The sequence below is a fragment of the Hoplias malabaricus genome, chromosome 2 (assembly GCF_029633855.1).
Source record: "Hoplias malabaricus isolate fHopMal1 chromosome 2, fHopMal1.hap1, whole genome shotgun sequence".
Lineage (NCBI taxonomy): Eukaryota > Metazoa > Chordata > Actinopteri > Characiformes > Erythrinidae > Hoplias > Hoplias malabaricus.
In genome coordinates this window covers 22,679,483-22,705,136 of record NC_089801.1, presented here as the reverse complement: position 1 = coordinate 22,705,136, position 25,654 = coordinate 22,679,483, and the positions used below count along the sequence as shown (strand labels likewise).

The 25,654-nt window shown below is 40.7% G+C and overlaps 1 protein-coding gene across 6 annotated transcripts in view; it reads left to right on the top strand.

Annotated features, from left to right (window-relative positions):
• The window catches only part of ncor1 (nuclear receptor corepressor 1), an 83,707-nt gene extending 58,416 nt beyond the window's left edge, over positions 1-25,291 (top strand). For 4 of the 6 annotated variants that reach the window (XM_066651974.1, XM_066651948.1, XM_066651966.1 and 1 more), the window contains exons 21-48: positions 420-897; positions 1,064-1,193; positions 2,260-2,454; positions 3,755-3,914; positions 6,484-6,647; positions 6,956-7,076; positions 7,651-7,746; positions 8,548-8,639; positions 8,842-9,010; positions 9,594-9,704; positions 9,806-9,889; positions 10,098-10,309; positions 10,790-11,120; positions 11,711-11,938; positions 12,641-12,841; positions 13,606-13,755; positions 14,926-15,126; positions 15,321-15,456; positions 15,950-16,419; positions 16,566-16,697; positions 17,502-17,620; positions 17,853-18,103; positions 18,291-18,446; positions 18,790-18,908; positions 20,157-20,210; positions 20,752-20,967; positions 22,310-22,483; positions 22,719-25,291. In XM_066651974.1, coding sequence (XP_066508071.1) covers positions 420-897; positions 1,064-1,193; positions 2,260-2,454; positions 3,755-3,914; positions 6,484-6,647; positions 6,956-7,076; positions 7,651-7,746; positions 8,548-8,639; positions 8,842-9,010; positions 9,594-9,704; positions 9,806-9,889; positions 10,098-10,309; positions 10,790-11,120; positions 11,711-11,938; positions 12,641-12,841; positions 13,606-13,755; positions 14,926-15,126; positions 15,321-15,456; positions 15,950-16,419; positions 16,566-16,697; positions 17,502-17,620; positions 17,853-18,103; positions 18,291-18,446; positions 18,790-18,908; positions 20,157-20,210; positions 20,752-20,967; positions 22,310-22,483; positions 22,719-22,921 — 5,153 coding nt within the window. In that variant the 3' untranslated portion in view covers positions 22,922-25,291. The remainder of the gene's footprint in view (positions 1-419; positions 898-1,063; positions 1,194-2,259; positions 2,455-3,754; positions 3,915-6,483; positions 6,648-6,955; positions 7,077-7,650; positions 7,747-8,547; positions 8,640-8,841; positions 9,011-9,593; positions 9,705-9,805; positions 9,890-10,097; positions 10,310-10,789; positions 11,121-11,710; positions 11,939-12,640; positions 12,842-13,605; positions 13,756-14,925; positions 15,127-15,320; positions 15,457-15,949; positions 16,420-16,565; positions 16,698-17,501; positions 17,621-17,852; positions 18,104-18,290; positions 18,447-18,789; positions 18,909-20,156; positions 20,211-20,751; positions 20,968-22,309; positions 22,484-22,718) is intronic. The other 2 variants (XM_066651982.1, XM_066651989.1) reach the window with 2 other exon arrangements.
• The last annotated feature ends 363 nt before the right edge of the window (positions 25,292-25,654 follow it).

Below are 25,654 nucleotides of genomic sequence, written 5' to 3'. Positions count from 1 at the left end.
TGATCTTGTTTCGTCCCGACTCCAAGCTGTATTTTGCATGGGTTGCAAGACTAAGGCTCTACGGTCAAATGGCCATGATGAAGAGGAAGTAGGCTAATTAGCCACATACTGGCTGCTGCCTTTTAAAACACAGGGTGATTCGCCATTTTTGTGCTATGGTCACAAACCTCTTCCAGGCGATCTACTTTACTGCACGTTTCACATCGAGTGCAAATTTTGCACTCTTGCTTCTGTTGTGGTAGATCAATCCTGTAATTAAACTGTAGAGCATGGTTGGTGAAGGACTATTCAAACAGATATTTTCCAGGCACAAATTTTTCATTTTCGCCTATTCACAAGTAATAGGAGTAGATTCATATCTATTTTGTAGGTGCTATGTATCTTATTCTGAAAAGCTCTTTCAATCTCTCTTGAACCAGGTGCAGACAACAGCTCGGACACAGAGAGTGCTCCTTCCCCTTCTCAGGCCGATGCTTCCAAGCCCTCTGAGCCTCAACCCCAGTCCGGGGCTGCAGAGGGTGCCTCAGAGCAGGACTCTGCCTCCAACAAAGGTCCTGGCCTGGACACAAAAGCCCAGGATCCACACTTTAGCGAGCTTAAAGTGAAACTGGAAAAGAGCCCAGAAGGTGGGGTGGCAGGCGACAGTACATCTCAGGACGAACGAGTGCGAACAGCCTTTGAGGGTCAGGTGCACCCCAAAAGCGAGCCACAGGACACTGAAATGGCAACAGGGCCAGCATCTGCAGGAGCTCCGGAGAGAGGAGAGGTGCAGATAAAGACAGAACCAGAAGCAAGGGAGAAAAGCGAGAAGCAGGGGGATCAGGCACACTCAGACAATGACTCAAGCGCCACATGCAGCGCTGATGAGGACATTGAGGCTGAGCCAGACAGACAGAGGTGAGGAACAAGATGATTCCTGTGAAATACACTATAATTGTTTCTTTCTGGATTGCAAATTGTTAGGAACTTGATTATGTGAATGGTGTTACATCAGCAACATCATATAGGGGACAGGGTCTTTCTTCCCTTTTTGATTTTTCTCTGTCTCTCGTTTATGCCTTAGGATGTTTTCTCTGGAGAAGCCATCATTGCTTGGAGGCCCCACCAGTGCCTCTGTGGTAGTCTCCTCAGCTAAGCAGGCCCAGCTCAGCATGCAGCAGCTGCAGCAGCGTGCCGCCAGCATCCCTCCTATGGTCAGTCCCCTTAGCTCCATTCCCCACTTACCTATCAGATATCCCTCCCTGGCCAGGCTCAGGGAGTGGGAAAGGCTCAGAGCTGGAGCCAGATCTCAGAGCCCGTCTCCTTCAGCCCAGCTGCCCAGCCATGTGAGTCCAGGCCACACGTGAGCCCACCTCCTCCCAAAAAAAAAAAAAAATCAATAATAAAAACCTGGATCAAAGGCCCCTGAATCAAAAATCAGTGATCTGAAGTGATTTAACTCAGAAATCTTGGTTAATTTCCTGAATGCTCAGAGCTTGTTTTTTAAAGGAATATAAAATAGAGGTGGGATTTTTTTCCTTTTGAAAATCTTATGACTTGATCTGCGTGCATTAAATTGATTGAACTTGTAGATGCAAAGCACCACTTTTGGAATACATGAAGTTATCTACCATTTATAAGTGTTATCTACCATTTTATCTGAAAACACTGATATCGTTAGAAAGGTAGAAATTGTCATTTAGAATGAACTCTTTTTTTAAACTTAAATGTAGACCAACTGCTGGTGATACTTCAACAACAGGTTGACTTAAGACGTCAAGCCTTCACTTTAGGTTATGTTTGGTTGCTCATTTTTAAGACATTTTAACAAATAATAGTAAACAGTTGATATAATAAAAAATGGCCTGATGTGCCTATAAATAAATAAAGCATAAATGTTTAGAAAGGTTCAAATGTTAAGACAGATTTATATGGTGCTTTGCCTCTAAAAATATGATCATTTTATACAGTGATGCCATGTGGCGGTGGCTTTCCAAACCTTCACCTTCAGTGTCCGCAGTGCTTTTGTGGTGTGCTTTAAACAGGCTGAGGGTCTTATTGGTTTAGCACTGTTTAGCAAAGTGGGCCCTGATTGGCTCTTAAGATGCAACAAAGTTGTGGCACGTCAATGACATTTCATCTGTACTTTGCTGGGAAATTGATAAGCATTGATTCGTTGAATTGGGACATGAGGGTAATAACCATAATAAATTGAATTCTATAATTAGGACCTGTGTTACAATAAGGTTGTAGTTCTGACCTGCTGTGTTCTCCCAACAGGTGTCTGGTCCATTTGGACCTACTGGTGTCCCTGTAGGATCTGCTATCAGTGGATTTGCCATGTTCCAAAACCAGATCAAAGCAGTGCACGAGTCTGCTCACTTGGAGGACAACCAGCGGCAGGACCCTGGCGAGGGAGAGCGTCGACCCCGGTTCACCACACGCAGCCCCACCATACTCGATCGAGACGGTAAGGTTACACAAATTCAGCTGTGTGCATCTGCTCCTCATTAAGCACTTTTAATGCGCCTCAGTTTCTGGAACAGCTCTGTGTTGTTATTAAGATCAATTTGTCACTAATCTCCTTCAGAATTCTGTGATCACTGCTTGGAGAATATTTGATTTGATGTTGTGAAGATATTAATTTGATCTATCATAAATCATAGCATAGTCAAGTGAAGTGTAACTTGTGTTAATAGAGATGTGCTAATCATTTCTCTTTTCATGAATCATTTTATTGTAATTAATTAATAACATGTATATGGAAACATCAGTATTTTATACAGTGAAGCCTTGTGAATGATCTTAAGCTCAAGGTTGCCCCATTTTTGTTAATGATGTCTAGCGTTTATAGAAAGACTGAAAGTTTCAGTGATAGTAAGGTGAATTACACAAAATTATCAGGGTTTAACATGACGTAGAAGAGAAAAGAAAGTTGGTACACTGCCTCTTTTTTTTTTTTTTTTTTTTTTAAATGTAGGGGGAGAGTGTGGTGGACGACTGATGACAAATTGTGGGTGTCTTGAGCTGATGTTTTGTGTTCTTTTGCCGATTATAAATTTTCTCTGCTGTCTGTCTGTTTGTTTGTTTTTTTTTTTTTGAAAACTGGCCAAACAAGACGCTGCATGTAGGAAAGTAAGAGTGAGAAGAACTAAAGACAGCACACAGGACTGTGGAATGCTGAAGTGGAACGTTGTGTGTCAGTCCGAAGTACCGTACATTTGGAACCCTGCTCCCTCCCTTGTGTTTTTTTGGATTGCTAGGGGCGGGGTTCTTGTGAAGTGTGTGGTGTGTTTTTCCTTTCCCAGACTCCTTTGGGACGATAGAGGGCAAGTGTCTGTGTATCTGGAAAGATGGTCTGAAGAGACAGGGCTTTTCCCGGACTTGAGGGCAGAACATAAGAGCAAAAATAAGATGAGAAACACTGCAGTTTTAAAGAGCCACACAAACTCAGTCAACCGAAGGGAACATTGGGGCAGGCTCTCGTCGTGATAACCATTAGCCAAAGTGTTTGATTAATCACACAGAGCTTTTCTCACCCTTTATTTGAGTTGCTTGTCTCTGCTGGCTTTGTAGTGTTTTGGGTTTTTTGTTGTTTGTGGTATTAGATTCATAGCACTGTTTGGCTTCAAAGCTATTAGAAGTTTTTCTCAAATTTTACTTGCTGCTCTGTTTATAACTATGAAGGTAAATATAGCAACAATGTAGAATTAATAACAGGTCTTCACAGATTTGTGTCTGAGGATTTTTGTTTGTTTCTTTTCCCTCAGGTAAGCCGTTTACTTACATGCCTTATGATATGAAGCTTATGGAGCAGGAGGCTCATAGTGGGGTAGGAAGACCTGGCTCACCCTACAGACTTTCTCCCCGAGAGCCCAGCAAAGCATCCCCCCAGCCAGACCCCAACAACCCTGCGCGGTACAGTGTCCCACCAGGTAATAACACTTCATATCATATGCAGTAATTTGAATTTCTATTTCTGTTAATTAGGTATGTCCACTAAGACATACTCTTGTATCTGTTTTATGAAAAGTTCAGTATATATTTTATCTGTCTATAAGAATAGGTATAATGTCTTTATCTACACTTAACTAATGGAATTTTTTAACGTAAAAACACTTATGAACTCAAAAGAAGTTGCGTTGTTTGAGCCAAAGTTTGTAAAACGTGCGTGTACAGGCATTTATAAACTGTGCAGCATCATGGATGCAGTGGGGTTATTTTTAATTCTTTATAAAAATCATAATTCATTATATTGTGAGAATCCAAATTTTCGACCCAATATAGAAAAGAACTGGTCAAACGCATTATTTCTCCCTTTCGAGCCTTTTTGTAATGCTTGAAACTCCACTGTGTAAATGGCCATGTACCATTAATTCAGACTCTTTGTGGTACATAAACAATTTTATGAGGGCCTCAGTCGGAATAATAGAGTAAATAATGAATGTAGACTGTCGTTAATTTATTTTTAAAGATGGAAAATCATGAATGATGAATTAATATAATGCATGTTCTCCGAAATCCATCAATTCCTAGCTGTCATTAGTGGTTATGTTTTACCACTATGTACAAGGTATATGAATTAAAAGAAAGTTAATAATTCACCAGCTTGTCTGCGTGTGGGGAGCTTTATTGACATGCCTGTGACAGAGTAAATGATTTCTGTAACTAGTCATACAAACAGTCCTCCACACACTTGAACGTTAACACTATTTCCAAGGCAGAGTGACTGTTTCTCAAGGAGAGCCGTGAGTGGTCATGTGGTGGCTCCCTGTGCACATGTGAACAGCTCTGCAACACACACACACACACACACGTGACCTGTTCCACTTATCAGCACTTCCAAAAGGCCTGGAAATTCCTCTACGGAACTGAACTCTGGCAGTCTGGACTTTCTATTGAAAAGGAAAGAAATTAGATAAGCCAGCAAATGGAATGTCCTGATCATTTTGCATTGCTCCACCAAGTAAATATGATATGAGGTCAGGAACCATTAGACTGTTGATGCTATTGGAGCTTTGAGGTACACTCTGAACTTTTGGCCCTTAATGTAGCCGTGAGAAATCAAGTCTTTAATCATAATAATGGTCCTTTGCATAACTGACCTATTACACACTGGCTGTTTGTTTTAACAAAGTAAGTGCACTTGTGTGGGTTTCCTCCGGGTGACTGTCTGTGAGGAGTGTGGTGTGTTCTCCCTGTGTCCGTGTGGGTTTCATCCCTGTGTCCGTGTGGGTTTCATCCCTGTGTCCATGTGGGTTTCCACCCTGTGTCCGTGTGGGTTTCCTCCGGGTGACTGTCTATGAGGAGTGTGTTGTGTTCTCCCTGTGTCTGCGTGGGTTTCCTCCGGGTGCTCCGATTTCCTCCCATGGTCCAAAAACACACATTGGTAGGTGGATTGGTGACTCAAAAGTGTCCATAGGTGTGAATGTGAGAGTGTGTTTGTTGCCCTGTGAAGGACTGGCACTCCCTCCAGGGTGTATTCCTGCCTTGCGCCCAATGATTCCGGGTAGGCCCTGGACCCACCGTGACCCTAAACTTGATAAGGGTTACAGATAATGTATTATACATGACACAATATGGCCAGTTATCTCATTGTGACCAGTGCTTTTTACATTGCACAAGAGTTGACGTTTTTACATAAGCCCATAAGTCCTGGGTGCTTTTAGTGCCTGTGTGGTTCTGAAGCTTTTAGGAGCTGTGCTTGGGTCACACCTGGGCAAAGCTATGTGAGTGAAAGAAATGTGTACCATGAGCTACTCTCTAACCTCTTGCTCCTCTTTTAGCATCTTTGCACCAATGTCTTCATGCTGAAGTGGAGCCCCTTTTTGCGCTTCGGCCACTTTTATGAAGCAACCTTTTGCACTTATGTCCTTTGTAAAAATAGTTATATGGTACTGCTATATTTCAGCAGTAAGTAGTTTGGCTGATGTTCCCAAACTGCTCAAGTGTTCTTGGATTAGTGTTTGCCCTGTAACAGGCCTGCCAACAGTGTGTCCTGCCAGCAAGAGAGACCTGTGAAGACATTTGATTTGACTGGGCAGAGATTTATCCCACCCCACCCGTCACCCAATGAGAAAACAAATGTGTTTATACTGTTTATCTTTATGATGTAAAAATTTATTTATTTATTTATTTATTTATTTATTTATACTAGTTCCTGAAAGTATAAGTATTGCTCATGTAAAAATCTAAATGACACAAGCCAGTAATTTAACTGAATATATAAAATAATATTAAAACAGTAATGATCTTACCTGATTCAGATGTCTTTGTGTTATGTAATTTTAATTAAGCTATATTTAGGGTTTTGTCTTTTTAGTCATATGAACCATTTATGCATTTGAACTATTTTAATGTGTTTTAATGCAGAATATTATTTTTTGTTTTCTTTAGCTACAGCAGGGTTTTTTCTGTTATTTTCCCAACTGAAAAACACTTCACTTCTATTCAGCTGTAATCCCTTTTTTTTTAACCTCTCATTCTCGTATTTGATTTCCTCAGTCCTGCAGCCAGCTCCTAACCAGGTGGTTCAGAACCTCCCCGATGGAATGCGTGTGACGTTTGCTCGTCACAGACCAGCCAACATTCCCTCTCCTCCTCCCCTCATCCCCACCTCCAAACCATCAGACAAGCCCGCCTTCATCCAAGGAGGATCCATCTTACAGGTATGTCAGAGAAAACTCATGTCCTATTACTAAAAGCTTACTCAGTAAATGCCATCATTACACTAAGCGCACTTGAGGTGCAAAGCTGAAAGTAAGTTGCCATTTGTGCCGCCTATTACAGACTTTCACAATTTTTCTAATTATTTTTATACATTTTGCTGGACCATTCTTACACATGGCTCCACATTTCAAGTCCCTCATTCTGAGGAATATTATCTTAAGTAATGGAATTTTCTTCAGTGTCAGGGCGGTATGCATGTGACGTGTTTTACTGGTATTCTGATTCCTGGATGTTCCTGCTCTCATAGGGAACACCGGGCACGTATCTGCCCTCACACACGCACGCTGTGTATGGGGCAGAGGGAGCCAAGAGTGCCGGAGGATCCATCTCTCTTGGGCTGCCAAGACAGCAGGACCCTGCCAAGCCTGGTAAGAGTAAGGGAGGAGAGTGAGACAGTGCAGTGCTATGGGCACAGTATATCTCTTTGTTGTGTGTGTCTTCATTTTTTTTTGTATATTTCTCCAAAAACGTTGTTTTACAGATGCTTATTTTTATATACTAATAATGCTTAATATTATTATTATATAATAATGATTTTGTTAGCCTTTTTTTTTTGAGGTTGTTGACCTGCATTTAATGTGTCCTAAACCTGTAAGTGGTCACTCAGCTATCAAGCAAGTACATAGGTGTATGTGAGAATTCTTTTACTGGTCCTTAAAGAAGTTAAGTCAATGAATATGTGCACTATGTGTTTTTATGATGTGTAGCATTACTTAGCCAGACAGCAGTCATACTACTTTGTGTACCAAAGTCACAAATATTAGCTTACCTTTCGTTATTTACTTATTTATTCAGTATGCAAATATTGATTTATTTATTTTTATTTACCCAAACAATATATTGTATTAAGCCTCAGTGATTAGGTGGATTTTATTTTTTAATTTATTATTATTATTATTTTTTTTAATTCTTCTAAATTCTGGGTGACTTGTCTTTTGCCAGTGTCTTACATAAAGCAAGAGGATTGTTCCCCACGTGGACAAAGTGCTCAGCCTGAAGGGTTGCTCTCCAGGGCACAATACGATGGAGTAGTCAGAGGTGAAACTGTCCTCCACACACATGCATGCACACTTGTATTATAACAGAAATGTTCAACGATGGCCGCATTATAAACAGTATATAATTGTTTCTTTGAAATAAAAGCCCACCTACTTTTTGCCTTGGGTGCAGCATAAGGGCCATTTCTGCATGTTGCGAGTTGGGTCCTGTTAACACTCACCTGAGAAAATGCGTTATGCTTGTGAGAGAGTCAAACCCAATGGAACCACCACAAATCAGTCAATCCTAAACGCTTTGACATGTTACCTATTAACTCATAGCAACTATTCTACTGATTCAGAGACACATTATGGCTGGGAATGTCATTTCTGTCCTGAGCAGGGTTATAATTATAAAATATTCAGAATGTTATGTGTTATTTTAAATTGTCTAAAGAAACTGGAGTTAAAGTTCAAAACATGATTTACTTCAAAAATTTAAATGAAATAGTATTATTTATTTATACAATACATATTGTAAGCACCACAAGTGAGGAATGATATCACAGATGCACACTTGTTGACACTTATACTCTATAATAAAAGAAAATGAGAAACTTGATTATTTGAATTGTAAATAGTTGAGATTCAGTATCCTTTTTCTTGTTGCACCTTCTTGCACAGTTGCCCTCCACCACTCTGCCCTTTCTTCTATAGTTTCCCATATAGTTGATCAGCTTTACGGTTTCCTGTAAATGGTAATATCTTCTCTATCGTGAAGTCTCCTATTTTGCTTTTGTTGCACGCTATCTACCTACCTACTACTTATTAAAACTTTCCTCTTATTCTATTTCTGCTGCAGGAGGACCCATGCCTCCCATCCAGGACCTAGCCAGAGGCCCTACAGGAAAAGGTGCAGAGACGCTGCCCTTCAGAGGAGGCTCCATTACACATGTACGTGCATATTACTGTTCATTTAGTATGTTTAGTTGATACATAACAAATACAGCTAAGGTTGTACACCACACATTAATATACACCACTATATATTCTGTAATAGGACTGAATTGTAAATCACACTTCCAAATGTGCAAATGTAAATATATTGCTTCTTGTCTTGTTTATTTTGCTGCCCTCTGTCATTTCCGGTGTTTAGGGCACCCCTGCTCTGCCCCAGTCCAGTGTTGCAGCCGACTTGTTTAAAGGCACCATTGCTAAATTGGCTACAGAGGACCTTACCAACCCTGAGAAGAGTCGTGCTGAGGCATTGTCCAAAGGCCATGTTATCTATGAGAGTAAGAGTGGACATCTCATCTCATACGATGGTGAGAAATGCCTTTCTCAGACCTGACTATCAGACTGAATAGAAATATGTACTAGGGCAAGGTTTCTTAGCTGGTGGGTCTTAACTAAATACTGGGGCACTGTTTTTGTTTCACCAACAATGCTTATATATCTGGTGGGAGTAAAAGCCGTGCTATAACACTTCAGCACAATAAATGCATCTATACAAAGGATATATATATTTGAGTAGTATGACAAAATCTCATAAGTTCAAGAAGAAGGTTGTGTTATGAGTAAATCATGTATTTAAACATGACATTTTATTCATATTGGGAAGAATCCGCAGCACACCATTATAAGAGTAATGGTGAAATAAGTATATTTTATATACAAAAATGTGGCATTGGCATATTTTTGCAAAACTGTTTTAGATCATAAACTAATGACCATGGGAAAATGTGGCTCCCTTGGTGAGATAAGTGAAGACCAACTGTACTAAATGGCATGGGTTTTATTCTAAAATGTTCTTTATTAAAAAGTAGCATAAACAACAAAAAACACAAATTGCATAAATGTGTGTCTCTTGCACTGTTAAATATTTAGAACTTATTTGTGTGTTTGCAGGCATTAAGAACCCCAGAGAAGGTACTAGAAGCCCTAGGATGGGCCACGAGCTCAAGCGCACATATGACATGATGGACAGAGGACATCCTGTGCGGGAGGTTGCATATGAGGGTGAGTGTATATCCGTGGAAGACAGGGGCTGTCATTCTTTTAATGTCAAGAATGTTAAGAATCCTAGGTGTATTTTAACCTTATTCTTTGTCCCTTGTCAGGTTTGATTAGCAGAGCTCAGCCTAGAGATGGCCCACACTCTGATTCCAAGGACAGGCCCATACATACAGGATCCATCATGCAAGGTAGTGCACACTTTCCCCTATGATGTGATCATTTGACTAAAATCCAAAATGTGAAAATTTGCCAAATGTATTACTTTTTAAATACATAAAAATGTATTTATTTATTTATTTTTGTGTCTGTTTTTGCCAGTATGTGTGCGTAATCAAACACATACCTTGTTACTGATTATTATTTTTTCATTTAAATATTTTCCTCCTCCTTTTTCAGGGACACCACGAGCCTCTGCTGAAGCTTTTGATGAAGCCAAGTATAGCAAACAGATTAAGATGGAGAGTCCTATTCGTTCATTCGAGGGGGGAATCTCCAAGGGCAAGCCTTATGAGGGTGTGAACACTATTAAGGAGATGGGCCGCTCCATTCATGAGATCCCCCGCAAGGAGACTCAGGACAGCCGTAAGACCCCTGTCCTGGAAGCACAGGTAAAGTGTTTCATTGTAGAGCCTGGTGACATGGATGAATTGCATGATCATTTATTTTTCCTTATCACGATTGTCTAATTGTAATTGCATGTACTTATCAGTGGTGTTGCTTGTTTTGCTAGCTCTATTGGTGTTGATCTACTTTACAAATAATATTGCTTTTATTTTTACATATATATATATATATTGCTTTATATGCTCACCATATACATGACATAGGGCTATTTTTTAAATATGGCTAGCCAACACTTATATTTGTTCCTGAGGTTTATGCTGTTATTAATAATTGGCTAGATGTCTCCTCCTTGCCCATTTAGAAGGCCAAAAGAGAACAGCAAATCTTTATATACTGAAATTGCCTCCAGCAATTTCCCTTTTAAATACATCACTTAATACATGTTCTCAAAACCAGACCTGGTTGTGCTCATTTGTTTTGTTAACCCGAACAGATTTTCTAACCTCCTCTTTTTGTTTTTCTAGGGCATCCCTCTAAAATATGAGAGCAGTGCTGTAAACCAGTCAGCCATCAAACACAACGTAAAGTCCCTCCTCACCAGCCCAGGAAAACTGCCACATTCAGCCATGGATGAACGTGAGCGTATGAAGTATGAGGATGCCAAGGCCTCTGAGAGAGAGCGTATGCGCCACACATCTGTGGTCAACTCCACTTCAGTGCTGCGCTCCACACACCAGGAGGCCAGCAAGTCACAGCTTAGCCCTAGCATGTATGAAGATGCTAATGCTCGCCGGACCCCCAACTACACCACCAGCTCCATGTCCAGGGGATCACCCTTGCTGCGGGCCCAAGAGGGTACAGGACTTTTTCTTTCTCAGCTGCATTCACTCATTTTGCCTGACTCTACCTTGCCGACCCCTTTTATGTATTTATTTATTGATGTATTTTTTAAACTCCTCATAAGCTCAGATTCAGATGAATTCAACAATGCCAACATTTTTCATTTATCTTTCTCATTTTGCTTCTGTATTTAAATCTTATTTCACACCTCTCCTTCATTTTCATTCAATTTAAGTATTTATTTCTATCTTAATGCCATGTTCTGAATAGTTGTGTTTTGCTTGTGCTTCATTCCCTTTCCTCTAGGGGTGAATGATGTGGTCTTAAAACACACTTTTGTGTTTGCACATAATTTAAATGCAATAGATATTATTCATAAGTATGTATGTCCTAATGGTTTATTATGCTTTAAACGCTTCCTTTACTGATCATGATTTCAACACTGAAAAAGACTATCTAGACTCTCCTAAATCTTTAATAGTAGATATTATATACTGTTGTAAGCAAATGGCTAGATATCTTCCTCCATCAGATGAAGTTTCACAGAAAGGACATGTTTTTTTTTTTTTGAGATCCAGTCATGTTCTTTTGTCCCTGATTGGTAGGAGGTATAACAGCAGGCAAACCTGTCTCTCATGAGAGGAAGAGCGCGCTGACTCCAACCCAGAGAGACAGCGTCACATCAAAGTCCCCTGTCTCTGGGAGCGACCCAATGGCGTCACACAGCCCCTTCGATCCCCATCACAGGCCTGTGGTCCCTGGAGAGGTGTACCGAGGCCACCTCTCTCCACATCTGGACCCCAATCTCTTCCACCATCGTGTTCTTGACCCAGGTATTACACAAGATCTAATGTCAGCATTAATGGAAATTTACCGGCTGTTAATGCTCTGATTCATTGTACAAACATGAGGCAAGAAAGGTCATAAAGACATCACAAACAGAGATGAAAAGATACCCTGAGTAATCCTGGAGTGTCTGCTTAAAGGGAGGGATTGGACAGTAGTCTCAGTAAACACACATTTATAAGCTAGTATGTTTATCTTGCACGTATCATGAAACTTGATGTGAAGCCAGTTGTGTGTCTCATACATAATCACGGTTTCCTGTTTAGCCACCGTGTGTTCTGGGCAGAATTTCTCCATTGACGTAAGCGGATGGACGACAACACAGTATCGGTTAACCCATAAGAGCCTCAGCCTGAAAGTGTCTGGCTAAGCATATTTGTATATTTTTGACGGTAATATAGTGATGTATTACCAAAAACAAATGCCTAGAAGTAATGGGCACAAAAAAAATCAGATCTGTGTGCATTAAATCTGTCATTATCTGGGTAGGCAACATGGACATTTCTGCAGATGACACTCGGTAGCACAAATGGCATGCTGTAAATCCATTTTATGTCTCTAGTTTTAAAATTGACTTTAAAGTTTTTGATACCTCGAAGAGTTTTAAAGCTGTTTAAATGAAAACATGATGGAGCATGTAAGCAGCTGCAAGTGCGCTCCTAACCTCTTGTGCTCTCTTGGTTTGGCAGCTTACATGTTCCAACGTCAGCCGTCCCCAACCGGTTATCCTAACACTTACCAGCTGTACACAATGGAGAACACGCGGCAGACCATCCTCAATGACTACATCACCTCCCAGCAGATGCAGGTCATCCCACGCCCCGACGTTTCCAGGGGTCTGTCGCCACGGGAACAGCAGCTCACCATCCCATACCCTCCTGGAGCCAGAGGTGAGAGCTGTGTGTCTTTTTCAGGAATGGGTGTAGTTTGTAGACCTTGTGCTCGTGTGAACTAGTGGCAACCTTTTCCAGACGATCAGAAGCAAATGACCCTAAAAGGAAAACACTTGAGAGGAAAATTTAATACATTTTTGAGCTGAATTTAGGGCTGAGGCTGCTCTTTAGATGAGCTCCAAAACTGGCAATCATTCATACAACATCCTTTTCTAAAATTCTCCCTGTAAAATATACACAAAATGGGACACAAGTTTTATTGAACATTGAGTGATAGTAAGTTAACAAGACTGTCTTGCTGTTGTACATAGTTTTGAGCTATCAGTAACAGAATGAGTTGGGTGCAGTTACTCAGGATTGGATTGTCTCCTTTTACTCAAGTCCTGTTGCCTAAACCACTATTCCACACTGCACCATACTTAACCACATGCAGCAACGTACTAATAGCAATTTAGTACTATTAACATTTAATGATGTAACGCTTCCTGCATTAATGCTATGTATGATCAGCTTTCAGCCCTAACTGATTTCTGTAATTGATCTGATATGTGAAAACATCTTGTATCAATTTGTATTAGGATCTTAAATTCAATTCACTCTTCACTCCAAATTAGAAAAAAAGCCTGACTCTTGTCCAAATGGCTGCTATGCTTTATCAGCTTTTAGAAGCTCAGTCGAGGGTGTTGGCTCTTGAGTGAAAGTAAACAGTGACTCTGGTTGTGATTGCTCACCCTCTGGCCCTTTGCTTCTGTCTGTAAAAGGTATAATTGATCTAGCCCAGATGCCTCCCACCATCCTGTTGCCTCACCCTGTGGGGACAGGTTCCCCCACCCTGGACCGCATCACGTACATCCCCGGATCTCAGCCCCCTTTTCCTCCTAGGGTTTTCAACCCTGCCTCCATATCTCCAGGTGAGGACCACCACTCCCCCGTTTACACTCCCCACCCTGAACCCCACCCCCTACTCTGTGTACCGCCTGCCCTAGGTCACCTCCACCTGCTGTTTCTGCTCTGCCCTTAACTGCTCCTGCCCACTACATGATCCTGAAGCCAGCCCTCGCAGCTTCCTTCCAACCCAGTTGGTGTGATGTGGTGGAAAAATTTTGCACCATTCATCCCACAATACTGATCTAGAATCAGCTCTGTTGGTCACCTCCAGACGCTTCAGACTGGTACAAGGCTATGTAAAGCTGCTCCTAGATCTGTATTTATGGGTGACTGCAACTTCAGGCTGTCTCTTAAGGGGTTTTACTGCTATCTCCTAATTGTGGTGTTGGTATTATTAAGGGTTTAATGTGGTTTCTGATGACTGATATGATGTTCGCATCACTTGACGTGGCTTAGAACCTGAGAATCTCATTGTCATAAGAACATTCTTATATTGTTTTTCAAATTTTTTTAGTTTTAAGATTTAATTTATAAATAAATGAATATCCCAACAATATAGAATGAAGTTGAAGGAATTCAGGCTCAAAAATTTGTCTGATTCTAACCATTAAATGCAGCTTAATCATATTTTTTTTTTTACATTTCCAGTGTGAATATAGATTGCAAACTTGAGTTGCTAGTGTCTTCAAAACTCATTTGTCATAAATAGCAAAGATACATTATCCACTGTTTAAACATAGCAAATCATTAAAAATTCAGATGCTCTCTTTTCAAGTCATAGAACACTAACAGTCTTTTCATTCTCAATTATCCTTAACCTAATGTCATATAGCGTCGATATGTGCATGGAGAAACTAACTGATCCTGTCAGTGCATCCTAGTGTAATGTGGCAAGAAGTAATATTATTGTTTACAGTCTTAGAGAATTCACTGGAGATCGTGGTGCTCTGTTTATCTTCTTTCTGCCTTTATCATCTGCTAACTGCTTCTTTCACAGGTGTCCTTGTTTTACTCTGTATAATGTTCTGCTATATTTTTCTGTTTTTCCAGCTTAGCACCATTTAGCACCAAGGGAACATTTTATTATTTTGGTCCCTAATGAAGGTTTAATTGGATAAATCTTATGACCACCATCATCCTGTGTTCTTGTTTGTTTTTGTGTTTGTGTATGCATTCTTGTTATTTTCTCACAGGTCACCCCAGCCATCTTGTAGCCAGTGTGGAGCGGGAGAGAGAACGAGAGCGGGAGAGGGAGAGGGAGAGAGATCGGGAGCACAGAGAGCGAGAGAAAGAGAGGGAGAAGGAGCGAGAGAGGGAGCAGAGAGAGAGAGAGCGGGAACGAGAGAGGGAGCAGAGAGAGCGAGAGCGTGAACGTAGTGAATACATGCGTGGAGGTCAGACATATTAAATGATACCAAACTTTTATATTGTTATTATTATTATTATTATAGACCCTTTTTGGGTTCTGCTCCATCGTAATTGTCATTGGTATTAGTGGGCAGTAGGATATTTATTGTTGACATTATGCTTATATTACAAACATAAGTTTTAAATAATGGTGTGTTATATTTGTGTGTTTGATCCTCAGCTGCAGAGCAGCCTGGCAGGCCTGGTAGCCGTGGTTTTCTGCGTTCCCCCTCCCCTTCGATGAGGTCACAGGAAGGTGTGGTCCAGCCGAGGCCCAGTATCTTCCAAGGCACCAAGAGTGTGATCACTCCTCTGATGTAGGTTCCATCTCAAACATGTATATATTAGGACCTCAAAATAAATTCCACTTTCAAATGATACGAGTCCATAACAGAAGTATCTACAAATAATCAAAAAATGTGTGTAAAGACACCTTTGCTGTCCAGTTCATTTAATTAGTAAAATTGAAAATGGTTGATCATTTGCTCTAAACCTCCCCCTTGTGGACTTGGGAGACATACCTCTCACTGGAGTCATTGGTGTACAAGTGGAAATAAAATAGAAATGTTTTGATTATTTTAGTTAGACTTTGCGTCGTCTCTCATATGGCTGTGAATAGTGTGGGCAGTGACTTAATTTGTTGCTGATATTTAAAAAATGGCAACGCATGGCACATTTTTATGTTTAGAAGTTAAGAGGAGAGATAGTAAAGATGCAGTTTTCACAAGAATCTGAAAAGTTGACGTTTGCCATTAGTGTTAAACATTGTCTGTATGACGTTGAGTCTCTTACTTTTTGACCTCCGAGCAGGCAGATGCCCTCAGCAGCAGCACAGGCCAACTCTCGCTACGGCACCGCGGCGGATGCCCTGGCTGCTCTGGTGGATGCTGCAGCCTCTGCCTCTCAGATGGATGTGGCCAAAGTCAAGGAGAGCAAGCACGAGAGCTCCGGCTCTAGGGAGAACGAGGCCAGTGCTGCGCGGCGTGCAGCGGCTGAGCAGCAGGAGGCAGAGCGCCGCTCAATGCAATCTCCCTTTGGAGCCATGCCACATCCTGGTGGGAAACAGCCACTTTCTACCTACGCCGATAGTGGAGGAGGGGGAGGCAGTGACAAGGACAAAGCCCCACCCACTAAGTCCCGCATAGAAGAGGAGCTCCGCACACACGGCAAGACCACCATCACTGCTGCCAGCTTCATCGATGTGATCATCACGCGCCAGATCGCCTCAGACAAAGATTCTCGGGCCAGGGGCTCACAGAGCTCAGACTCCTCCGGCAGCTGTGAGTCACTGACCGGATCTGTTCAGATGGTTGACCATAAGGATAAATGCTATGTGAATTCTATGAAACCTATGTATACCACAAAGTATAGGCCATTACTGAGTTTTCTGTGCTTAAAAATTTAACCGTGTATATCTTTTCTCTAGTGCCATCTGGCCGTTATGAGACACAGGGTAGTGGCGCTATTGAGGTGATCAGCCCAGCTAGTTCTCCAGCGCAAAGAGAGGAGAAGAGTGATGGGCCTTTTCCTCCAGAGAAGAACTCTCAGGCAGCCACAGGTGATACATCAGGTTAATTTGGGCAAAACCACAACTGATTGTAAATACAGATAAATAAACATGCTCACAGTCAGTGTTGGGATATATTAAGACTGCGGCCCCATTTACACCTGGCATTAATATGCGTTTATCCAATCAAACACTCACCAAAGCACCTGGAGTTTAAATGAGTCTCCTGTAAATGCATTTGATCCGATTGCTCACATCATTCTCACTAGAGGAGGAATCGCACTCCTGCGGACCGAACAAAACAGGACTTTCACTTGAACACCTAAATAACTCAGTAAACTTTTGTCCTAGTAACTAAATAAAAACAACGTGAAATCATGGGTTAATTTTCAAGTGTATATATGTTGAAACGAAATTAATTTTTTGATCGCTGTGAGAGAAGCATAAATAACAAGAGATAATAAATAACAATCTTTCTGTCTCTCTCTTCCCACCCTACCTACCTATCTCTCTCTCACACTGTTTACATAATTTATTTGAAACACCCAGGCTGGTGCAGTGATGCAGTTGATATGGGCAGTGCTTATTGCTGTTGGAGATGCTGTTTGGCATTCACACTTTAAAAGTAATGTGGTCATCTGAACGTGGTTTGGGTGATCTTTATGCTGATCACTTATGATGGGATCACCTAGGGCACATGTAAATGCCTGTTGTGAACCGGGTCTGAGCTGAATATTTTCCTTCACTGGAATGTCTTGTCTAAGGGAATAGTTATATAATAGGGGATTGTTTTAGAGCAGTGTACATTTTTTCTGTTAGAATAAAAATAATCCATTTTTTTTCCTCTCCTCCCAGGTCCTGTTAGACAATTTGATATAGGTCGGTACAGACAGTTGGAATCAGGGCCCCCAGTGTCCCAACCACCATCCTCCACCCAGACTCACCGCGTCATGACCCTGGCTGACCACATCTCGGTAACACCACAACAACTACACACTTTCTGCAAATATGCAAGCATTATTACTGCAGTTAAACACACAAACACCTGTACAAAATTTTTACAATGGAAAGACTATTTATGTACACTTTAATTAAATGTTGAATTTTGAGCTTTTTGTCCTTTTTAATGTGTAAGGGTTCATGGTGGCACACTGATTGACAACTAATTCTTTTTTAATTTTATTTTTATTTTTGTTCCTCACACAGCATATCATAACACAAGACTTTGCCAGGAGCCAGGAACCACCTCCTGCATCAAGCTCACTGCCATCCTCCTCCTCATCCTCTTCCTCCTCCTCCATATCCTCTACATTCCAAAACTCCAGTGCAGGGGGCTCTGTGGGTCGATCCAAAGGCCCAAACCGCTACAGCCCAGAGAACCCTGTCCCTGCCGCCCACCATCAGAAACCACCAAGCCGAGTGTCCCCTGAGAATGCGACTGACAAGCCAAGATCCAGGTACACTCCCACAAACTGTTCTAAACAACTGTAGAATATAGAGGGAGTTAAGATTAAAATGAAAAATGTTACAACATTAAATGAAATACAAACAGGACCAGATAAAGTATTTAATTTAACTGAAGAAATAGCTTTAATGTCTTTCTGTATTATGCTTGTTTGAACTCTGTTTCTCTACGTGTTTCAGGCCAGGGAAATCTCCAGAGCGTGCTGGTGGGTTAGGCGGTCGTGGAGTGGAGAGCTATGAACCCATCTCTCCCCCTCAAAGTTACTCAGGACTAGACAAACAAGAGAGCAATCTGCTACAGGGCCAGAGACGTGAACAGGACGTTCCTGAACAGAGGTATATTTATATATGTCTGTTTTGAGCCTGTTTCAGAGTAAGTTTTCATAACGGGTTTGTTAAAGATGACAGAAGAATATGTTGCCCCACTCAATTGGATTGTTACACGTGTTTGTTTAATGAGGAACGGAGAAGGGTGTGTGTACAGTCTTTTGCAGCTGCTTCTGTAAAATCTGGCACTAGTTCAGTAAGCCGCCATTTTGTATGAGAGCAGTGTATTTCCAACCCGATCATTCACTATTGCATCTCACCCTCTAGTGGTTGGCTTACACCCAGAGACCTAATTTTCCTGGAGAAATTGCTGTATTTTTAACCCCTCAAACATGTGTCTTGCTTCTGCCAGGACGGACTCGCGCTCGCCGGGCAGTGGCAACTATCTGCCCTCTTTCTTCACCAAGCTGGAAAGCACTTCCCCCATGGTGATGTCCAAGAAGCAGGAGATCATCCGCAAGTCTGAAGTTGGTAAGGATGTTTCTTCTACATAATATTTCAAGTAGGGACATTTCAAGTTTAAGAAATTATGATTAAAGGCTGCTCTGCCTAGAGGTAATAGTTGACTCTTATTGTATCTGTGTTTGACTTAATTTAGGGTTTCTCTGTGTTTAAAATGTGATGGAAATTTAACTTCTGGCAAAAATGTACATATAAGCACATAAATGGATCTTATGAAGCAAACATTAGCCTGCCTGATACTATTGAATGTCAGTAATTCAAACCAAGTCAGGCAACAGAGGGGTTTGTGTTGGCTCTCTGGCCTGTTTAATGGTTATTTCTTTAGCAAATCACATCACATGTTTAAGGGCAAGGATCCATACATGGCTGTGGGACATGTTTAAAATAAATAAATTATCTGTGCTGACATTGGTGTGTATATATAAAAATACCTTTCTCTTGCTCTTCCCTTCCCTCCCTCTCCCCATTTTATTTGTCTGCTATAGAAGATTGTATTTCATTACTGTTTCTCTCTCTCTCTCTCTCTCTCTCTCTCTCTCTCTCTATATATATATATATATATATATATATATATATATATATATATATATATATATATATAAAATAAAAAAAAGATGGATATATGCAAAAAACATCAGCCCCACACTGTTTTTTAGGCTAGAGATATTCTTGCTGTTAACTAAACATTGGCGTACACATGATGGCTTTCTCGTGTCTGTTTAGTGCATCAGCTGGGCAGATCCTCAGAAATAAATGCTATGCATCCACAAGGTGCCTAACGTATGTAAATGGTAGAGGTAGTGCAAGTGAACAGTGGTGTCAAAATGGCAGAAAGATTTGAAGAAAGGCAGTGAGAGCAAGTTCGCAATTACCCCGTGTCTTTCTCTGGGCTGCCCTCTAGTTACAAACGTAACACACACACAAGTATTGAACAGTTACATTCACAACACAGATGGTTGGCCATATGTTCGCTTGGACAACCATCTGCGTTGTGAATGTAACTGTTCAATACTGTTCAAAAAGAGCAAGTATACATCTAGACTTATACAGGATGATATATCTTTTGTGCTTGGTCTGTTGACATTAAACATGTTAAGACTGTCATGGTGTCTTAAGTCTGCACTTTTCACAGGAGTTGAAATATTGCACATTCTGCAGTAAAGTTGTCTTTGGATTTTTTCATGCACAATCCTGAACAATATATAGTGTATGATTAAAACGATTAAATGTTTGTCTGCTTTCTTTTTTCCTTTCTAGGCAATGCACAACCAGGCACAGAGATCTTTAACTTGCCAGCAGTAACAAGCTCAAGTGAGTACACATGGCGTAAACTATTAATGGATCATGTGTTCTAACAGTATCTCAATACATCCAGCTTAACTTGGCTTACTTTAAACCCAGGTTAGTTTATAAATCAGAATAGTTTAATTCTGCCATGTTACATATGCAGGCAGTTTGTGTGACTTGGCAAAATTAAGTGATTCTGATTCTTAAACTAAGCTGCATTTAGTTCAGTAGAACTTATTAAAGACGGAGGTCTAATTTTAAAATTTAGAACCAACTTAAATTAGTCAAGTGTGTTAAATATGTGAATGTGGACTCAAGTCTGGGAAATTGAATTAAAATATATTATTTACAGTGTATTACAGCTTTAAATGAACATTGTACCATTCTGCAAATATACCTTAATGTACCTAAGAGTAATTCCAAACTCCATGAGTTTGACTATGCTGGAGGTAATGTGAACTTGATGTCCAGCCTAGCGCAGCAGAGGGCTGCTGATACCTGTAGCTTTGAATTAGTCTCCACCATTCTATCAACATCCAGCTTACTCAGTGTGTTACTCCTATAGGCAACGTAAACCCCAGGAACCACTCATTCAGTGACCCGGCCAGTAACCTGGGTCTGGAGGACATCATCCGCAAGGCTCTGATGGGGAACGTAGAGGAGAGGCCAGAGGAGCAGACACAGCAAGCCCAGTCTGGATCAGCTACAGCAGGCAACAACTCAGCCGGTGTCCCAGAGGGGAGACAGGAGGCCAATCCTTCCCCCAGCACAGGTAGATATTGTAAGGAAAACTCTTTCGCCAAACTTGTGGCTCAAAAATAAATCATACTCATGAATTCAGAAGGCAGCCTGTCTGCAGTTTTAAGATGGTTCTTTTGTATTTACAAGTAGGGCTGGATGATACTGACAAAATTTGAAGCACAATATATTTCTTCACCTTAATCAATACGATATTGTTCTGATATTGATATGAACAATATAAAAGCCACAGAAAACTGCCAAGAACAATACATGTGACATCACCATCAGGTATAAACCTTTTGTCTTTGTCAATACAGTGCAACTTCTACCTACGAACTTAATCCGTTCCGTGACCCGGTTTGTAAGTGAAAAAGTTCGTTCCTCGAGTCAATTTTCCCCATTTAAAATAATGGAAAAGCAGTTAATGCGTCCCAGCCGACCCCTAAAGTCACCCTTTTTGCACTGATATATGTTTACAAAAGTCTCAAATTAGTAAAAAAAATAAATGTAACATTACTAAAAACAAAAAAGAAATACAGTGGTAACAGTAATAAAAAATAAATAAAGTTTTAAGTGGTTACATATCGCTACCTTGAAGAAGTGACGACTGGCTGGAGCAGTAACACAGGCACTGGCTGTATGACGCGGGGTGGGTGGAATAACGTAGAGTAGGTGGGTGAATGTGGGGAGACGAAGCACAGATACGACTTAACTTAGCACGAATTTCGATGTCTGCTGTTTACACTAATGCTAAATTTGCTAAAACTACAATTTGCTAATCTTAAAAGCTCACTCAAGTCTGAGCGCGCTGGGAGACTCGCCTGTTGGGGTCAGTGGCCATTTCCAGCAACCGGCTCGGCGGAGGCTCGGGATCGTTTCTAGAGTCATGGTTCATTGGTGGAGGCAAAAAATATTCAAATGCCCAGTTCATATCTTGGAAAGTTCATTAGTATAGGCGTTCGTTATTAGGGGTTCCACTGTATTAATATTTGAAAGCTAACTTTAATAAGTGTAATGAACTGATGGCAGTGGCCTGACTTGAATCAGTCAGTGACAGACGCTGCAAATAATATATATTAAAATATTGAGAATGTGTTTTTAAAAAATGTTTCATTAATTTAAATGAAATATTTTATGTTTAACTACATATTGAATTATTGTCCAGCCCTGTTTACAAATAATACAGAATACATGGAAAAAATAAAATATTTAATTCATATTTTATTTTTCATTTACATCATTTAATCATGCATTCTTCAATAAAAAAAAACTCTTCAGTCTTCTTTTCTTAATTCCTAGCACTGTTTAATGGGAGCACATAGACCTACTTTATGACTGCTGTCATAGTTCATTACTTACTCCCTCTCCCCCTCTCTCTGCAGCTGGGAAGCAGAAGCTTCAGAGCAAAGCCAGCAGCAGGAAGTCCAAGTCACCCAACCCTGGGCAGGTGTACTCTGGTGGGGAGAGACCCTCCTCTGTCTCATCTGTGCACTCTGAGGGAGAATACCACAGACAGGCCCCCAGCTGGGCCTGGGAGGACAGGCCTTCATCCACAGGTGAGCTGTCCACTTCTCTCTCAGCTGTGGTTTATGAGGTTGAGGGAGAGTATCGGATTTGATCTGCCTTGGAGCTAGGGGTTGTACAGTTAAGGGATAACATGCTTTTCATTGCATAAAGAAGATGGAAGAACTGCGTGTACCAGAACAAAGACGGTGTATTTGCTCTTGTTTAACTAACAGTAATTCAGTTTGGTTTGAGTGGGCTGAATTTTGTTTTTTGTTTCAATTTCAGGCTCCATGCAGTTCCCCTATAACCCTCTGACCATGCGGCTGTTGAGCAGCACACCTCCCACTTCCATGGCCTGCCCCTCTCCCTCCATGCAGTCCCAACCACAGCAGGCGGGAGGAGGTGGAGCACCTGTGGGCCCGGCCCGAGCGTGGGAGCAGCCTCTGCTCTCAGAACAGTATGAAACCCTGTCGGACAGTGACGACTGAGCCTAGCCATGGACACCAACCTTCCTCCGACACCCCCCACCTCCCCCCAGTCCTTTGGGTCACCACAATAAAGTGTCCCTCCCACCAGCGCCCCACCTCCCCAGCTTCTACAGGTCCCTCTCACTGCCACTCTGGTGTGTTTGTATGGGGATGAGCTGGGGAGGGGGACTCCCTTCTGGTGCTTTATCCCTCTCTGGTGGTCAGAGAGAGCATTGCAAGGGGGCCACTAATGGGCTGAGTTTTCGGGATAAACTTTGAAACGGAGTCCAGATGCCGTCACCTGTTTGTGGATGAGAAAACGTGTTGAAAAGTAAAAAAAAAAAAAATGGATGAAAGATTTTCAATGTAAAGAAAACTTATGGAAAAAAAGACTTATTTGCTTAAATAATTGTTCAGTTTCTGTAAAGAAATAATTTTTTTTGTCTTTAAAGAAAAATCATGTATGTAAATAGGGTAACTTTTTGCAGTGTGTTTTCTTTTTTTCCTCTTTCTCTGCGTTTTAATGTTGCTTTTTAAAATCAGACCCTGCTGGTTTGAGATTACATAGAAGTTCTTGCTCTCAATGTGAAAAGTGCAGTTTTTCCTCTTGCCCTCTGGCGTCAGGAGCAGGACAAACTGGACTGATCAATGTTCTTCAGAAAGGCACCAGTAAAAGAGAGCATTTCAACCACAGACACGGAGCCTGCCTTCGCAGCAGTGTGAAGGCGCATGTCTAAATGATAGAAATAGATTGTTTCTACGTGGGCGATGTTCGTAAAGGATCGTATGACACTGCTACCCAGGAGAAACTTAAAAAGGAAATAGTTTGTCAGACCTGCAGGAAAAAGCTAAGTTTACGAAAGAAAAGACACCATCTCCTTTTTGGTTCATGTGAACAAGTTGAGAACACTGGTGTTGGAGCCGTATGATATATATATTTTTTTTTTAAATTTAAATTTTAAAAAAAAAATTTTTTCCAGTGAAAGAAGAAATATAAGCTGAATGTTTCTTTTAATTTTTCCTTCAAAGTTCTATGTATTATTTTTATTTTAGGTTTTTGTTTCCTGTGCTGAGCAGTGGTCACTGTGGGACTGGCCCTGGGTGTAGTTCTAACATCCTCAACTGCTTCAGTGTGTTGCTCTGTGTGGTTGCTAACAAGTGCTAAATGTTCTGCTGTTTTATTTTCCCACCTCTCTTCTTCCTCCTCCTTCCTAGAGGAATCTATGATGTTTCAGAGAGGGTCTAGGCTTCCCTCATGTTGGGGTGAAATTAAACTGTGACCTTCTTCATGCTTTCATTCATTCTTTTATTCTTTTTTAATTGCTAAATAACTTGCTGATGACCCCCTCCTTCCCAAAACGAAAGGAAAAACCAAACTTCTGTTCGATGCACCTCTGCACCATTGTTGCACTTTTTTTCTTTTTCCTTTTCTTTTTTTTTTTTTTTTGCATAGTAACTTTTGACAATGATTAAAAGTGTACTACCTGTAATCTAAGTTATTCAAGCTTGTGCAGAGGTCTGGAATGTTCCTTTTCCATCACATTTTGCAATAACTGCTTATTACCATTCAGAAATCATGGATGTAATAATTTCGTTTTGTTTTTAATCTTGCAGATGTTTTCAGGCTTGTTTGACACACGACTTGGTCTTTGCTCTAATTTATGGTACAGTAAGGCTTTTCAGGTTACTGCTTGGTAGTGGTGGCTTTCACAATTACACTCAGTTTCAGTTATCTGCACAAACATAGCTGTGTGGTCTTTGGCAAATGTCTGTCTAACAGTAAAATGGACAGCTATATTATGTTTCTATGGCAAGACCCTTACAAGAAGCTTCAAATCTTAGCTGCTTATGTGTTTCAGTTTTCTTTGCTTCCGCTGCGCTCCAGTAACAAACCTGTCTGCTTTTTTTTATTTTTTTCGTTTGGATATATTTAATTTCACTTCTGAAATGGAAAAAAAGCTCATGTTGAGATTTTTTAGAAATCATTTTCAACATTGATGTTATTCATCCTGTTTTAATGGGATGCCAAGTGTTTACAAAGGCGTTGACAAAAAAAAGATGGTGAAACTTGAATCTTAAGAAAATGAAAGTCGATTGCATAATTTAGTCTTTTTATTTGATTTTGTTTTTTTTTTGTTTTGTTTTTTTTTTTTAGTCCAACACCTTGCAGTGGTAACTTTTTTTTTTTTTTTTTTTTTCTTTCTTTCTCTCTGTTTTATCCGTTCAGAATCGAGACTTGAAATAACCCGTGTATCCCATGATGTTGAAACGCAATGTTTGTATCGCACAATGTCTCTCTCTTAATTAGCCAATTACAAAAAAGTTCAGACCAATCAATAAAGTGGATTAGTGCTCCACCTTTCTGAAAGTTAGTCCTGTGTCCTATGTTATTTCTTGTCTTATTAATATTTATCATATCCTGTGTGAAGTTGTTAGTCTGTGGTTTTCCAGCCCTAGTTCTCAAGCAGGTTTCCACCCTGAAGTCCATTTACACATTTATCAGGAGATTTCTAGACGTACATTTGACTGATGATTAAATGATTTCATCAGACGTTGGTCTAAATGTTTGTGCACTCGCTTTGATGTCTCCTATTTTCACCTTTGTCCTTTCAGGCCTGAGAACTGAAGTGAATGAACTCTTACTGACTTTTGTATCCAACGCTCAGGTCCAGAATTTCCAGTCAAAATGTTATTTTCTCGTAGATATTAGAGACAAGCCTGGATTTAATCCACTGGCATAAGAGAGGGGAATGT